We start from the raw sequence: 15,937 nt of genomic DNA, 5'->3' as shown, positions 1-15,937 counted from the left end.
CAATTTAGTTTCTATACTCGCTTCTGCAAGAAACGGCGTTAGAGTTTCCCATGATTGTGAAGATATTGCTCGGCTTCGCGCTTAACATAATATCATAGAGGGAATTGGTAAGATCTTTTTTGAAGGTCTAGCCTATTTTAAGACTAGCAAGTCGAATTGTGATCAACATATCCATATGAAGATTGGGACACCAAGTAGCCTCGATACCCTTTGTGCTCTGCTTCACTAGGGTAAAAAAGGCCATCGATTGCTCTTTGTTCAGGACAAGCGCCCGATCAGCCATCCCAACCTAATTTTAATGAAATGTCTGTCCAATAAGTATCTTGAGTTAGTTGTAGGCATATAGCTCATAAGCCTTATAGGCCTTGCCGGATGCATTAGTTGGATGGCTGACATTCAGTCGGCATCTACTCCGGATGCTGAATAGCCATCCAAATCGTCATGGAGGTTGTATGGTTCTATACTTCCAATGAACCCTGGTAAGTCCACTCGGCAAGTGCCGGTTACCTGCCATGACAAAAACAAGCATAGATTTAAGTCTTTAAGGGAAACGACCTTCAACACCCTCGTCATAATATTAGAACAGGGCCGCTTTGTGGGCGCCCGGCCAGATAAGGTTTTCCGCCTTGAAAACGCTACTGTGATACTACGATCATTCCTGGACCCTATGGAGGCTCACGGGTCAAAATTAAGTGATAGGACTGTGCTGGCTGTGTCTGTACTTTCACCTAATAGCTATACCATGCCATAAATATGATAACGAGTCGGCATACTCTGAATCCGTCTGCCGTTTCGCATAGACATCCAAAGGAGCTACCAGTCTAAATAGCAGGAGGCCAGGGCGTTACATGTATAGGTATGAATAAAGAATACTAAAATTAGACTGGGGTAAAACAGGAACTTTAAGCATACCCAAACACCAGCCTGACTGAAATATTTGCCCGTTCCCTGAAAGTGGAGAAAGTGAATTGAAAGCTTAGTATAAGACCTACTGTTTTCCCCAACCTTTCTCGACCTCCAATAGATTCCCCAAGTCCTGGTCTGTTAAGATGGCCTTCTTCCAAGGCCCTAAGTGGCACCTTCTGAGTCTTTTGTTCGCATTCCTTGCCCTGCAGGTATTGTCCCAGTCCGTTTCTGGAACAGAGTGCGACAGTAAGTAACCACTTCCACCTTTGCTTTACATTTACTGAATACTCACTTATATGTTACAAAGATTCTACACCAAGTTGTGACCCACCGAAAGTCGAGGGCGATAGCAAATCATTGGAACCACAGTATGTAATCTGTCTAGTGACAAAGCTTTGATCATACACTCATCACAGACTTCATAGAAAATGTTCTGGCGCTTCAAGTAAGCAACGTTATGTTGGATATTATGCTACGCGGCATCTTGAAGATCAGAGCTGTGATACATTTGAGCCATCGGATATCAACGTTGAACCTTTCACCGTAGGTTTGGACCACCATCTTCTACTTGTTAAACCTCTCAGTGACTAGAGCCAAACTAATATTCAATAGCACATCTACCTTGAGAATATTCATATTGGATATACCCGAGATGCTATTGCTGCACCCTTTGACGACATTGATCGCAGGCGCTGGAGAGATCTTGTCAATCTGAAGATCAGAAAGCCATCCCTCAAAATCTATGTATCCATTACACCGTATGCGATTGATTCGGGTAAACCAAACCCTTCATTATCAGACATGGTTCGCTCTGTAGAGAACCGGACGGAGGTCATTGACTCCATTGTTAAACTTCTGGGCGAGTTCAAGTTCGACGGTCTCAATTTTCACTACGTATGGCGGGACCTATGGCAAGGTAATTCACGATGATGTGTCAGTGGCCTATCCTGAAATCCCTACTAATTGCACCTGAGACAGGTGAGCCTCAGAACTCCGTCACTTTCCTGAAGGAACTTCGCGAGTCATTTGGCGACAAGTATGGTCTTTCAGCTGAATTTCGAGCCACAGAATGTAGTATTCCCCATCAGACTTATTTGGAAACAAGACATTCTAATCGCAGTAACATAGGCGGTCTCAAGAATATCGACCTGGCGGGAATGGCTGAGCATCTTGAACATCTCAGCTTCATTTCATCGGATTGGCCCGGAGATGCCGTGTGCAAGGAAGAGGAGAGATGGCCTGAACATGGAGACAGCTTGAGTGTGTTTTGACTTTATGGGCTTTCATATTCAAATGCTAACTTCTGCCAGATATCGGCCGTAGCGTCAGACTGCTCCGGGAGGCCAATATTGATCCTAAGAAACTTTCACCCATTTTGGATTTGGGAGGTCGAGAATGGAAACTTCAAGATCCGAAGTGCAACACTCCCGGATGCCCGATGACAATGCGCGCGTCGCGTGGAAAGTGTGATACGTACACCAATTATCGACTATCCGCTTATGATGTTGAGCGTATGTTACAACCCTGGTATCTAGTCGAACCAGAAGAGCGCTACAACACATCCACTGCTTATAGTTGGTTTGTCTATAATGACACAATGTATGTACCAATCCTCTTCAAGGTTTTGAGTAACAAAGGATACTGATATGGACTAGGGTCACGTTCGAGAGTGCCAAAAGTTTGAAGCAAAAAGCTGATATTGCCAACGAGAATTGCCTTGGGGGCCTTGCTGTTGAGATGGTATTCACGGGTGGACCGGCAACTTTGGCGAATCCGAATGATCTAGATCCGTCTGATACAAGCATGATAGGTGCGCCCCCGACAAATCGATCCAGAGATCTTGTCGATGCCAATGCACACCTTACCGAAACGGACACGCCCTCCACCACGAGCACACAGAGCGCCAGTTTGAGTAGCGAAACAAGTACCTCTGACTCTGACACTAAGGGCAGCACGAAGGGTTTATCCTGCCATCCTGCGATCGGTAGTGTTCACGTTCCGATTGCTCAGCTGGATTGTGATTCTAACACTACTTCAACTGCTTCTCACAACCCTGATGCACCAGTTAATGTGGAAGAAAGTGTCCCTAGCCCTTCTCTCGCTGCTCCCCATGAAGCCGGAACATCTGATGAACCTAATCCAATGGGCCCTAAGCCTACTCTTACTCTTGCCCACCGGATTGGCACTCCAACTGATACCACCGAGAAAAGCCAATGATGAGGGTATCACGCCTGGCGAGCCCGGCAATGTTCCTTGAAGTCCCACCGGCATATGGTATCGCCACCCATGAACCACACAAGCAAGTCCAACTCAGCATTGTGGAATCAAGGCAGGTACATTTCTTACGGGTATATTCAGGATTGAGTAGAGAAGTTATCATAGAATTGTTTGTATACTATCTTCGAGTGGGAATACATACCCTTCTGGGTGTGAGAGAATGAGCCCGTATTGAGTATTGGTCATTTATTTGATAGACTTATATTTATGTATATTCATTGAGTTACTGTTGATTATGTGCCAATATAATACAACCTACTTTTGTATACTTTTTATCTAGATTAATACATTAAACAGTATCACTAAATCCTGTGTTGTTATTCGGTTTATAATTACTGTTTAAGCCACCAAAAGACAGGTGTTTCTAACCAAAGTCGTCCTTGCCAACACAAAAGCAGAGGTTAGTTCATTGGCATCAGTCCATCACTTTCATTAGGGCATATAAACAACTATATGTACATCATCACTAATACAACATCATCATGGAATCTCATTATACACTCTGTCCTCGATCTTGGGCGGTTGCAAAAAGTCCTGGGGCACAGTTTCAGGAAGCTGATTGCGTTCTGCCCATTGCCGAATAGCTTCAAAGTTCCGGCATTTATGCTGCGTATTGAAATCGACAAATGGCTCGGGGTTCTCTGGGTGAACCCAAACTTGGCCAAGGACGCCGATGTCAACGCTACACATGAGCTGCTGTCGTATGATGTCCAGGCAATGGGCTGTGTTCATGATTAGCATATGAAGAGTGAACATATCCCGGAAAAGTTCAATACATACACACGTGGCGTCGGACAATATAATCTTCGTTCACGAAGGCACCTTGACCTTGTTCATGATAGTAGTCGTAGTTGTAGTAGAGGGACTGTCTGAGAAGGTTCTGTTGGTTTGTTAATACGACAGCTTTATTTATAATTAGTCTCGATCGGGGGTAATATGAACATACTAGACAGTGCAGATGATGCAACCCCTCAATGTTTGCAGGATACCCTCCACCATACTTCTCGTTGATCTTCACCTGATCAGGAGCAAGTCCCGACTTTTGAGCCTCTTCTACAGGGACTCGAAGACTTCTGTCTGCACGGCTGTTAGCTGGATCTCACACTGCATAAACGGCTGTAGGACGTACAGTTGACACCAAGAGCTTCCCATGCAGCATCCACTTCTGGACTTGCTTCTTGACGATAAATGTTTTCTTTCAGGAACGAGCCATTGAACTGTTCTTGGTGGTATTCGATCCCGACCTCTGGGATCACAGGGGCTGTACTTGTGTTAGATATACCCTCTCATTTTGTCTCTCGTAATTGATTTCCATGATAAGTTTGATCTAGGACTAGGAACTTACAGTACTGTGTGAGTTGTCGAGTGCAGACCTTATCCAGATTGTGCTGCTGACGTCCAAGAACAATACCTACTAAGCAGGAGAATACGGCGACTGCAACAAACAGAAAATACTTGGCACATCTCTTGAATAGACTCTCATTTTGCTTCTGTTCCCGAGGCCAAGTAGCCTCCTCATCGGAGAGAAGCTTCTCATCCACGTCGGGATCCGATACTGAATGGCGCATTTTGCCTTGGGTTTCGTGAAGAACAAACTACTCAACCGCAAGAGGGAGGAAGACAATGAAGAATCAAGGACGATATAAAGTCGGTGTACACAGAGTGGCAGGAAATTTCAAAACAGCTGTTTAATTATGGCGTTGACGGAGGCCAACTCATATACGGCGCCCCACAGGAAATAGGTGGTAGGTTCCGGAAATCGATAAGTCATTATGCAACCGAGGGCATTAAAAATAGCATGTAAGACAAGGCCCACCATTTCCAAAGAGATCCCCGAGGCAACAGCTTGGTGCTGGGCACGATGGTAAGACAACTGCACGCCTTACTGCATGTATGTCTCAGTGGTTCATCTAGGCTGCAGATGACGATTAGAGTCGATCAATACGAGTGGCGCTTGGCCTGCGGAGAAGCTTGGAGACCCATCAACTCCACAATCGAGACTGCGGTCCATGAGACAATGATGTAAGGCAGGTTGTCTCCGAAATTAGTTCTCTACTGCAAATTTACTCCCCTTCCTGTCCCGCTTCTGCCCAGTTGGGTCTCTTTACGGGCATATCCGGTTCTTTGTGGCAACCACCCCTCGGCTGCAGGGTACTTGCTGGCTGGGGACTTGGGTAAGGTGGGATTTTCTGCGGGTCAAGCAGGTAGCACTGCATCGTCTAGCCACAATGTATCATCCGTAACTGTTGTTATTGGTACGAAGAACGGGTTGAGTAGCTCGTGTCCTGACGGTTCATCCGCCTCAGAGACATGCCCAATGGCAGTGCTGAGGCAATTTACGAGATGGAGTAGCCGATATGAGTCTATATTTTTAGAAGCCTGTCGATAGTGATTTATCCGGGTCTCGGAGATCATATATAAGTATATGCCTCCTCCCTCGTTGATCAGCTTCTCTTCATTAACTCTCTGAACCAGACATCTTCTTCCGCGATTGTCCAAAGTACAATACTCTTCAAGATGCTCTTTACTAGCAAGTCCCTCCTGCTCGCTCTGAGCACTCAGCTCTTGGCTGTGAGCGCTGCTCCAGTCTCGAGTGCCTCCTCCTCTGAGGTCAGTCAGCCCACGCCTCCTGCCGGGGTTGCTCAATATGGCAACTATGGAGACTACGGCAAGTACGGCAACTACGCTTCCTACGGCTCATACAAGAGAGATGATGTCCCTGAGGGGGAGGGCGAAGATCCTACGCCTTCCACCACGACCACACCTACTGAAACCCCTACCCCTACTCCGATCAACTATGGTAACTACGGCAACTATGGACAGTATGGCTCCTACGGAGCGTACAACATCGAGAAGAGAGACGACAGCAGCTCCACAACCGATGCTACTACTACCTCCACACCTACTGAGACGCCTATCAGCTATGGAAACTATGGTGACTACGGGAACTACGGTGGCTACGGCTCTTACGGGTCGTACAAGAGGGACGAGGTCCCCGAGCCTGAAGAGAGCAAGACTACTACCTCCACACCTACTGAGACGCCGATCAGCTATGGAAACTATGGTAACTACGGCCAGTATGGCTCCTACGGAAGCTATTCCGGAGCTGCTGTCGCTCAAGAATAAGCTAAGAGTGACGGTTGTGACCATGTAACACGGTCGCACTTTATGTGTAACGAGGCAACAGCCACGATGAATGAAATGTACCGAATAACGAGAACTTCTAGCCCATGGTCGCCAAGGCTGTCAGCATGAACTGAAAACGTGAGACTGACTGCAAGGGAGGGAAATCCAGCAAGGGGTGTGTTACCGTTATTTGAGCAAGCAGCCAGGTTGCCTATTGTAAACGGTGGATTGGATGGTGATACTGCACGTGGACGAATAATGCTTGTTGAACATTCTTATCTTTGACCATATGCCCTGACGAGTTAATTGAAATAGCATAAAATAACATAAATATGTTGTGATTTATATGTGTGTGCCTGCAAGATAGTGTTTTGAGCTGTAGGAAAAGTTCACTTGGCGATGCTTAGCCACGCTAGCGAGGGCCAACACTCTTGAATTTTATGACAATCTTCCCTTCACAAAGTGAGATTGGACAACTGTGCATACCTGAATTCCAGGATTACCCCGGGATCGGCATATTTGGCGATAGTGGTGGACGATTCTTACCCCATGAGTCATGGATCTGCAACAATTCAGTTGGCCGCCGACTCCGGCCTCCACTCAAGACTCATTATCGGGCCTCTCTGCAAAGCGTATTTGTTGAGCTGATTGCTCCTCGGCCCGATTTAAACTACAATGGGATTTAAAATCTGACAAGTCCCCCTGTTCGTTCTCCTAAAAGAGAGAAAAAATAAAAAAAAAAAAGGCAGCGTTTTCCCTGACTCTTGCTCCTGACTCCTCGGAGCAGCCCATTTCATCACCATGGGTTTCTTAGGTCTGTGACCTACACATTCGCAAGCCGACGTCTGTTGCTAATATGTCGCAGAGCCAGAGAAGAGCTCTGATGGCGAGCTGTCGCCGGCGGCCCCTCGATCTCCGATTAACGAGCGCAAGCTGATGGCAAAAATCGACTGGCACGTCGTACCCTGCTTGTGTCTCATGTATTTGCTCGCATTCTTGGACCGGTCAGTTGGAATGCGACTCCTACTTCTGCACCGATACTAACCGAAGGTGCCGACAGAGTGAACATCAGTAACGCGGCCATTCTGGGTTTGCAGGAAGACCTGAATATCGAGACGGGCACGAAATACAACACCGCGTTGACGATCTTTTTTGTTCCCTACATTATCTTCGAAATCCCGTCGAATATTTTAATGAAGAAGCTGAAGCCTCATCTTTGGTGTACGATATCCTTGAAACCATCCATGAATCGGACAAATGTTGACGGTCGCTACAGTGTCATTATGTATGTTTGGTTTCGGCTTGGTCATGATCTGCCAAGGTCTGGTGCAAAACTGGGGAGGACTTATGACTACTCGCTGGTTCTTGGGCATGTTTGAGACCGGTTTATTTCCTGGTTGTATGTTTTCGACTTACCCAGACTTTACCGTCGCGAGCTAACCGCGCAGGCTTCTATCTGATGGGCATGTGGTACAAGCGCAGCGAAGCCCAGAAGCGTTTTAGTTTCTTCTTCAGCTCCACCACCCTAGCAGGTGCTTTTGGTGGTCTCCTTGCCAGTGGTCTCGGCAAAATGGAAGGTTTGCGCGGCTATCGAGGCTGGCGTTGGGTGTTCATTATCGAAGGTGTCCTGACCTGCGTGGTTGCCATCATCTGTTACTTCCTGGTGACGGATTTCCCGGAAGACGCCAAGTGGCTCACCGAAGAAGAGCGCGAGTTTGTTCGCGAAAAGCTCGCTGCGGACACGGGCAAGGCCGCCCCAGATGCTGATTTAACCTTGCGCGATGTGTTGAGCGTGTTCAAAGACTGTGAGTGCTTGTCGCAAACCGTCCAATTTCGTCTTCGTCATTAACCCTCGCTTCTGCAGACAAAATCTTCATCGGTGGATGGATGTACTTCGGTCAGGTTGTCACAGCCTACGGTATGCGCTCGTCGTTTCGCTTTATGTATTCGTTCCACCACTGACCTCCCAGGCTACGCGTACTTTGCGCCGACGATCATCAAGACCTACGGATACGGACCCATCAAGACGCAGCTTTATTCGATCCCTCCCTGGGCGGCGGCATTCGGATTCTCCATGCTTATCGCATTCCTTTCGGACAAGTTTCGCCATCGATTCGCCTTTGCATTCATTCCGATGCTTATTGCGATGGCTGGATACGGAATTTTGCTCAACATCCACGGCGAGTCGCAACGGCACGTGCAGTACGGAGCCCTATTCCTGGTCACCATGGGTTGTTACAGCGCAATGCCCGTCTTGGTGTGTTGGTTTTCTATGAATTTAGGAGGCCATCGGCGACGGAGTGTAGGAACAGCTTGGCAGATCGGCTTCGGTAACAGTACGTCTGGCTATATTTCCCCCTATTAGAGACCAATTAACTAACTCACCACAACTTCAGTCGGAGGAATCATTTCGACCTACTCTTTCCTCCAGAAGGACGCGCCGCTCTACCGCAACGGATACATCATCAGCTTGTCCTTCCTGTGTTTCTCGGCGGCAATGGCCGCCATTTACTTCGCCGCGCTCTGGTTCGATAACCGAAGACGCGACCGGGCGATGGCGAACGGCGCCGTCGATGCCCAGAACAGCGGCGCAGAGGAGCAAGAGGAGTTCTTGGGGGACATGGCGCTCACTTATCGCTACAACTATTAATTAGTAATGAAATTCATGTGAATTGAGTCGGCATTTCTTGCTTCTTGACGCGATGGACCCCGATACCGGACTGTAGGTAGCATCTGGAGAAAACTAGAGCAACAACAATGGTCGCAGCTGTGTGTGGATCCTTGAACTCGGGGTAGCATCCGATTAAATAAATGGGGCGGCGTACCCTCCGACCCCTCGTATTCTTGCCAATGAGAAGACTTTCGGTGGATCTAGTAGCTCCTATACGGGCCATATCTTGATCTAAATCCTCGGTTCTTCAAAGGGTCAGTTGGTCTGGTCCCTAGCTTCGGCATTGTTAGCGACTCAGTGCTACCGAATAACTTGAAGCTGTGCTTTCATAATTCTGGGGATTTTATGCGGAGTATTCCGTGATTAACCGTCCGGTGCCTAAGAAAGTTGTCAACTACACTATAGACGAGTCCCCGCTGCTCCTTTCTTACTCTCATAATCTCTCTTTTCACCAAATACCCAACGTGGAAAAGGATATTCCACCGACCCACTATACAATCTTGATGGTCCCCGTCTCAGCAGGATTGAGATATGTCGACATCAGTATTAACAATGCCTTTCTCTCTTCTCCTATTTTATTTAGGGTCCTTTTTTTTGGGTTCTTATTTTACTTAGACACAACAAACCTACTCGACCTCTCCACACAGCTTGGTAGGACTGTTGCCAGTAGAACCCTAGCCTTTTTCCGTAGTTCAACAAGTTTTTATATTATTGTATGAAGGTATCGCTTTCATTGCGAGTCTAATGGCAGAGGTCTCGAACGCATCTATCGCGCGAACCATTGTATCCCTGAATATTCACAGCATTCTCTTTCCACGCTATCAGGTAGGACATCGACTTACTCTCTCTGACCATTTGTCGTGCTACCCTGGTATCCAAGTTCTATATATATATATATACGAATATGGTTCAGTTAGCTCGTTAGAATTGCAGTGCTCAGTCAGTTCGATATAGTTATATTCTTTATACATAACGCAATATCAGACATACGTACAATCTTAAAAGTACTCTTACTTCCACATCTTCCCAATCTGGCAATCCCGAACCACTACCAGGTGCAAAACCCACAACTTCCCAAAACCAACCCCGACCCAATCCCCAAATAACGATATACATTCCCACCAGGAACCCAGCCAATAACCCCATAGCCAAAACCAATCATCCCCTAAACCCACCGATAGCAAAGCGGGAAGCAAGCGGAGTGCCAATGCTTGGCAGTCGCGCAGCAACAAAGATCAAGCTCCAAAGCCATTCTTGGCCTTCCAATGGGACCAAATATCCATTGCACGCGGTTATACTAGAAACTGAGTCCCCCGTCTATCTCGACTATCAACCGGTATTAGTAGGAGAAATGATGGTTTCAGACCATACTGAATCCCCTATATTCATGTAGCCGAGTCTTGGCTTCTTGTTATACTTGCGATGAGCCCTCGTGGATTTGCTATGTTCTTCTTTGTCACTTCTATTGTATTTTCGTCCAATTGCTGACTCTGTGTACGGCACGCGATGAAAATGCTCACGGCCTGGTAGAACATGTGTACGATGGTTCTCTTTCCATTGGCTTTCGAGATAATGCTAGAGGTCTGCGGCATGGATGGCAGGTGTTGAGAAGTCGCGCTTTCCTCCGGGTGAGGTTGGCTACAGCAGTGTGAAATCGATAAGTTTGTCAGGTTATAAATAGGGATATCCAGTACAGTGTCAATAGAGAATAAGAATTACTTCAGTATCATCAGTCAGTATGGTGTATACATCTACTCTCCTCTCCTTACTTGCCCTATCCACGGGGACGTGGGCAAGTTACAATGCGAACTTGAACTACCGCAGCCCTTCGACCCGCCACACAGGCATGGGAATAAACATCGACTCCGTCCACCGTCGTAGTCTCGCGAAACGTGATGAAGCCCCTTTCCATCCCTCTCAGTTGAACTTCACCCATGGTGTAGCATCCGGTGACCCCTATGCGGACAGTGTGATCCTCTGGACTCGTGTCGCTCCCTCCCTGGAGGCCGACAGAAGCAACGTGACTGTATCGGGGACCGTGGGGTTGTACAACCATGATACCGAACCGTATATCAAGGCCTCGGCCCATCCAATCTGTGTCGATTATCAGGTATATGAGGATAAAGAGGGCCGAAGAGTGGTCGATAAAGGGAGGGCATATACTACCAGTGACATTGACTATACTCTGAAGGTATAGTGACGTATATCCTGCTTCTGATTTATCGTATTGACTGTCCGATAGGTAGAAGCTAGTGGACTCAAGCCGTTCACGACGTACTGGTACCAATTCCAAGTTTGCAATTCGAATGTCACCAGTCCGCTTGGAAGGACCAAGACTGCCCCGGGTGCCGATGACTCTACCGAGGAAATTAAGCTGGCTGTTTATTCTTGCAGTAATTACCGTATGTGCGGACTTCTCTAATTTATTCTCGGGGCTAACATAACTAGCGAATGGGTATTTCAACGCGTATGGAAATGCCGTCCGGAAGGACAGCGTCGACTATGTGCTCCATCTCGGAGATTATATTTATGAAACGAAGAAGGGGGTAGTCGGACGGGATGAGCGAGCTGTCCGTCCGGAGCGAGAGATCTTCTCTCTCTATGATTATCGGACTCGGCTTGGACATGTATGATCCTCCCTCCTTCACCCCGTGATGATCCTTACTAAAGATCTGTAGTATCGCACTGATCTCGACCTTGCCGCATCCCATCAGAATTTTGCTTGGATTCCTGTCTGGGATGACCACGGTATGACCATATATTTCGCTTGCTAGCACACGACGCTGACGATATAGAAATTGCCGACAACGGATACAGAGACGGCTTTAGCCATCTCAACAACACAGAAGAATCTTTCCGCAATGACAGCCCTCAAATCAGTGTCGACCAGCGCAAGATGAACGCCGTCCGGGCGTATTTCGAATGGATGCCTCTTCGGTTTGTCGCCCTGGTGACTCAGTCCTGTGACAATCATTCTAATATTGCTCTAGTCAAGTGGACATGGACGATGGCCTCCGCATCTGGCGCTCGTTCAAGATGGGAAACCTTTTTGATCTGATCATGTTGGATACTCGTAATTACGATCGCAGCATTACTGATCTCTGTATGTCTGTTCCTCTCAGCGAAGACTCGGGCTAACCTGTCAGATTGGAACACGGACTATATCGAAGAGATTCACAACGACGCCGGTCGGACGTTAATGGGAGGTCGTCAGGAGTCATGGTTTGAGAAGCAGTTGACGGCGTCTAATCAGCGTGGAGCAAAGTGGCGTATTATCGGGAGTCAGCTTCGCTTTGCTCGTCTGGGACGGGAGACTAATGGAGAAGTCACTTACAACATGGATTCTTGGGAGGTGAGCATCCCAAAGCTCGTCAGATAGTCAGGTGGCTAATGGAGTAGGGCTACCGTGCGAACCAAAACCGTACGCTGAAGCACCTGTACGATAACAACATCGGCAACAATATCATGATCGCGGGTGATACCCATGTCAACTGGGTGAGTCTTTTGATAACGGTATATGTGCAGTCACTGACTAGAGCAGGTGAGCGACATTGCCTGGGTCGGCGAGAAGCCTTATGACGGCAGCACTGGCGTTGGTGCTATCGGAGTCGAATTTGCTGGCACTGCGGTGAGCAGCTCCGGGTTCGGGGGTACTATCAACAGCGCCGAACAGACTGCTGCTTCTTACGCGCGCAATGAGGATCTGCAGTGGAATGAAGGCTACTACCGCGGGTACTTTGAGCTGCGGATGAGATCGGATGAGGTGGAGGCGAAATACTTCGGTATGCTGGATTACACCCTTTGTGATTAGGCGAACTAACTGACCTTATAGGATGCCCTACTGTGGCTACCCGGAATAGCTGGGAAATCCCCCTGGCCAACTTTACGGTCAAACATGACGATAACCATCTGACTCGGCCTATTGCTGGAGGACAGGTGGAAGCGGGTTTTATCCATCAGGGCGAGGTGAAGCACAGCAATCTTACTCTTAACACTGAGACGGGCGAGTGGCAGGTCATTGGGTTCGACCAGATGTTTGTTAAATATCAGTAATTGGTTGTATGTATAGCTTGTAGACTGTCTAAAAGTACACAACTTGTCGAGGTGACTATTCCTCGAAATATATATGATTTATATTGACTCATCCTGGAATCTATATGCAACATCAATACTTAAGTAGAATGGACGATTTTATTAATTCAAATGACCTGGCATCCTGCACGTGCTCAGAAAGTGTAAGAAGAACCACGAGATACCTCTCAGCCCTAAGGCGCCTCATACGCTGACCCCAAGACCTACACACCAACCGCCATACCAACCCTCTCATGAATCATGGATATATAACCTATAATGCCCAAAACACAAGCAGAATACCCACTAATTTCACATGGATTGCCAACCGCCACACCCGAAAGACACATGATCCCCACTTATCTCACCCAATGTCGCCATTGCCCCCGATTCTCATCTTTTCCAAAACAGTCCCATTGGGCATAGATTGACACTGCAAGACCCACTGCCGCTTCGTCCGGTTATCAATCAGCGCGTGGGTACTTTTTAGGCTGCTTTTCATTCTATTCATTTCTTTTCCCTTTTGGATTTAAAGTCAGTCTAGTCTTTCTCACTTGCATTGTTCTTATCTTTCACTCTACTCGAGTCAGCTCTCCACTCAGTGCATCGTTCATTCATTGTTGTCTATTGAAACATACAGATACAGATACAGATACAGACACTATAATCGAATCATTCATTCTCCTTCCTTTCCTTCCTATCACAAGATAATATCCTCTCGAATTCCAAAGAGAAACCCCAAGACCAAAAGGTTCGTCACAACCCCATCCCAAACACCAACCACCCAACTCAACTTACCGAACACTCTCCAGCCACCAAATCATATCAAACCAAGCAAAAATGGTCCTCATCACCCGCGGCATCTCCCTCACCAACTTCCTCGTCGCATCCTCCGCCCTCGCCTTCCAGGTCTTCGTCCTGTATCCCTGGCACAAGCAACTAGATGAGAGCTTCGAGGACCTGAAGAAGGAGCATCTGAAGGTTCTCCAGGTTTTGGATCGGGTTGAGCATGGCAAGACGAGTGGGAATCTGGGTATTCGGGAGCAGATTGAGATGAAGAAGCAGGGTCTTTAGAATACATTGTCCATCTTGGATTGGGAGGTGAAATGGGGACGTTAGTTTGGACGTTGGGGAGGGAAGGAGAAGATTGGGCTTTGAGTAGCGGAGACCTGGTGTATAGACTGTACAAGTCTTACTGTCTAAGTTTCTTATAGAGGATAGATTGATGAATGTCATTATTCTTTTGTTTTCGCTCTGAATTTATACTGGACCTTTGATGTGGCGGTTGCTCGGTTTATTGTCTTCATTGAGCTTTCTTTTATTGAAAAATGTGTAGAAAAAGTTCGACGTTGGTTTCTATTCTCGGGGCTTTTGTCATTTCCCCATACTTTTGTTCGATGTTGACGGTTTGTCGGCTCCGACTTGTGCCGAGTCGGGTCCGATACTGGGCCGAGATATCTCCTTTATCAATCTTATTAACTCTGTTGATTGTTTGGATTTGATGCGTTGGACAAGATCTGGGGAATTTTTACATAGTACATCCGATGATAAACGTTTGGGGAGGACTCCAGTCACCAAGGGGGAGCTCTAGGATTTTAACTTGATATGTACATACATCTTTCAGATCTATCATCTATCTACGCGAATGGGATCGGTCTTATCTGAGCAGTCGTAATTCATCTAGATCATAGATTTCGCCGGACGATCGCTGCCAACATCAGAAGACGCTCCATTCAGTCATCACAGTCATTCTTAACATGCACATTCATAGATACAAAGAAAAGCACCAAATCACAATCCATTCAACAACAAGAATTTTAACGGGGGGGAAATCAACCCACTATGCAAACAAGTACTTGGCCGCGTGCTCCACATGGTCATCCGCAAACGTCGCCATGGTGTAATAGCTGTGGTCGTAGTCGGGCTGGTAGCGGACCTTCAGACCCTCGACGCCGGCCTCCTTAGCCGCCTTCTCGAAGTTCTCGGGCAGAAGCTGGCCCTGCTTGTAGAAGTTGTCGCCGGTACCCTGTTTCATTCCATTCAGTATAAGCCACACAGCAGACCAGATCAACAAGACATACCACGTCAATGAGCACATCCAACGGCCCCTTCCATTTCTTCACGAGCTCCGATGCGTCGTGCTCCTTCCACTTCTCCTGCTGGTCCTCACCAAAGTAGCCGCCGAAGGCCTTCTGGCCCCACGGGCAGTTGATGGGGTTCGAAATGGGTGCAAAGGCGGAGACAGACTTGTACTTGCCGGGGTTGCGGAGGAACTATCCGAGATCAATACCTCTGCGGAGTCTCGAAAGGGAGGGGAAGGGAACATACGAGAGTGAGAGCACCATGGCCACCCATGCTGTGACCGGTGATACTGACACGGCTCTCATCCAGCTGGGGGAACGCGGCAAAGACGGTCTTGGGCAGCTCCTCCGTCACGTAGGTGTACATGTTGTAACCACCCTTGTAGGGCTCCTTGGTGGCATCGACGTAAAATCCGGCACCGGTACCGAAGTCCCAGGAGTCATCCTCACCCTGGATGTTCAATCCTCCTACATCCTGGTTAGCCTTTTCCCACTGTCTCTCTTCGACCGGACTCGGTTGTTTCTCGCGACATACTCGGGCTGGTGTCAGGGTACAGCACGGCAATACCCTTCTTGCTGGCGCCGTGCTGGAAGAAGCCCTTCTCGGAGCAATTGTTGGCGGTGCAGGTCAGACCGGACAGGTAGATGAGGACGGGGACTTTCTGCGAGGGGTTTTCGATGGCCTGGGGCGGCAGGTAGAGGTTGAAGGACATTTCACAGCGGGTGGAGGTGGCGGCATGACTGAGCTTGAGGAGCTTTCCGCCGAAGGAGGCGATGGTTGCTTGCGTTGTGACCGACATGATGT

At 47.8% G+C, this 15,937-nt stretch overlaps 6 protein-coding genes across 6 annotated transcripts; 4 read left to right on the top strand and 2 right to left on the bottom strand.

The window, feature by feature from the left end:
- Positions 1–1,049: 1,049 nt before the first annotated feature.
- On the top strand, positions 1,050–3,195 carry BDV38DRAFT_293823 (glycoside hydrolase superfamily; the record flags this gene model as incomplete). Its single annotated transcript, XM_032062345.1, has 7 exons — positions 1,050–1,156; positions 1,332–1,449; positions 1,519–1,822; positions 1,885–1,923; positions 2,035–2,166; positions 2,217–2,370; positions 2,562–3,195. 7 exons carry the CDS (start codon positions 1,050–1,052, stop codon positions 3,121–3,123), a joined length of 1,416 nt encoding a protein of 471 aa, XP_031912472.1. The 3' UTR covers positions 3,124–3,195.
- Positions 3,196–3,559: 364 nt separating this feature from the next.
- Positions 3,560–5,019, bottom strand: BDV38DRAFT_249543 (oxidase ustYa family protein). Its single transcript, XM_032054850.1, has 5 exons — positions 4,529–5,019; positions 4,313–4,444; positions 4,130–4,260; positions 3,964–4,063; positions 3,560–3,905 (listed from the first exon to the last, which is right to left on the bottom strand). Exons 1-5 carry the CDS (start codon positions 4,749–4,751, stop codon positions 3,664–3,666), a joined length of 828 nt encoding a protein of 275 aa, XP_031912471.1. The 5' UTR covers positions 4,752–5,019; the 3' UTR covers positions 3,560–3,663.
- Positions 5,020–5,660: 641 nt separating this feature from the next.
- Positions 5,661–6,654, top strand: BDV38DRAFT_249539 (uncharacterized protein). Its single transcript, XM_032054849.1, has one exon. It carries the CDS (start codon positions 5,701–5,703, stop codon positions 6,307–6,309), a length of 609 nt encoding a protein of 202 aa, XP_031912470.1. The 5' UTR covers positions 5,661–5,700; the 3' UTR covers positions 6,310–6,654.
- Positions 6,655–7,245: 591 nt separating this feature from the next.
- BDV38DRAFT_272010 (major facilitator superfamily domain-containing protein) lies at positions 7,246–8,959 on the top strand (the record flags this gene model as incomplete). The annotated part of the gene is made up of 7 exons (XM_032057412.1): positions 7,246–7,313; positions 7,370–7,530; positions 7,586–7,708; positions 7,758–8,114; positions 8,174–8,227; positions 8,280–8,645; positions 8,706–8,959. 7 exons carry the CDS (start codon positions 7,246–7,248, stop codon positions 8,957–8,959), a joined length of 1,383 nt encoding a protein of 460 aa, XP_031912469.1.
- A 1,759-nt stretch (positions 8,960–10,718) lies between these two features.
- Positions 10,719–14,125, top strand: BDV38DRAFT_283894 (alkaline phosphatase D family protein; the record flags this gene model as incomplete). Its single annotated transcript, XM_032060136.1, has 11 exons — positions 10,719–11,171; positions 11,223–11,382; positions 11,429–11,607; positions 11,659–11,728; positions 11,776–11,917; positions 11,971–12,083; positions 12,127–12,332; positions 12,380–12,475; positions 12,522–12,762; positions 12,813–13,014; positions 13,864–14,125. The coding sequence occupies 11 exons, from the start codon at positions 10,719–10,721 to the stop codon at positions 14,123–14,125; spliced, it is 2,124 nt and encodes a 707-aa protein (XP_031912468.1).
- A 766-nt stretch (positions 14,126–14,891) lies between these two features.
- Positions 14,892–15,932, bottom strand: BDV38DRAFT_272008 (S-formylglutathione hydrolase; the record flags this gene model as incomplete). Its single annotated transcript, XM_032057411.1, has 4 exons — positions 14,892–15,077; positions 15,133–15,324; positions 15,380–15,600; positions 15,668–15,932. 4 exons carry the CDS (start codon positions 15,930–15,932, stop codon positions 14,892–14,894), a joined length of 864 nt encoding a protein of 287 aa, XP_031912467.1.
- Positions 15,933–15,937: the final 5 nt, after the last annotated feature.

This window comes from Aspergillus pseudotamarii (genome assembly GCF_009193445.1).
Source record: "Aspergillus pseudotamarii strain CBS 117625 unplaced genomic scaffold BDV38scaffold_34, whole genome shotgun sequence".
NCBI classification, from domain to species: domain Eukaryota; kingdom Fungi; phylum Ascomycota; class Eurotiomycetes; order Eurotiales; family Aspergillaceae; genus Aspergillus; species Aspergillus pseudotamarii.
This window is presented reverse-complemented; position numbering and strand designations above follow the sequence as displayed.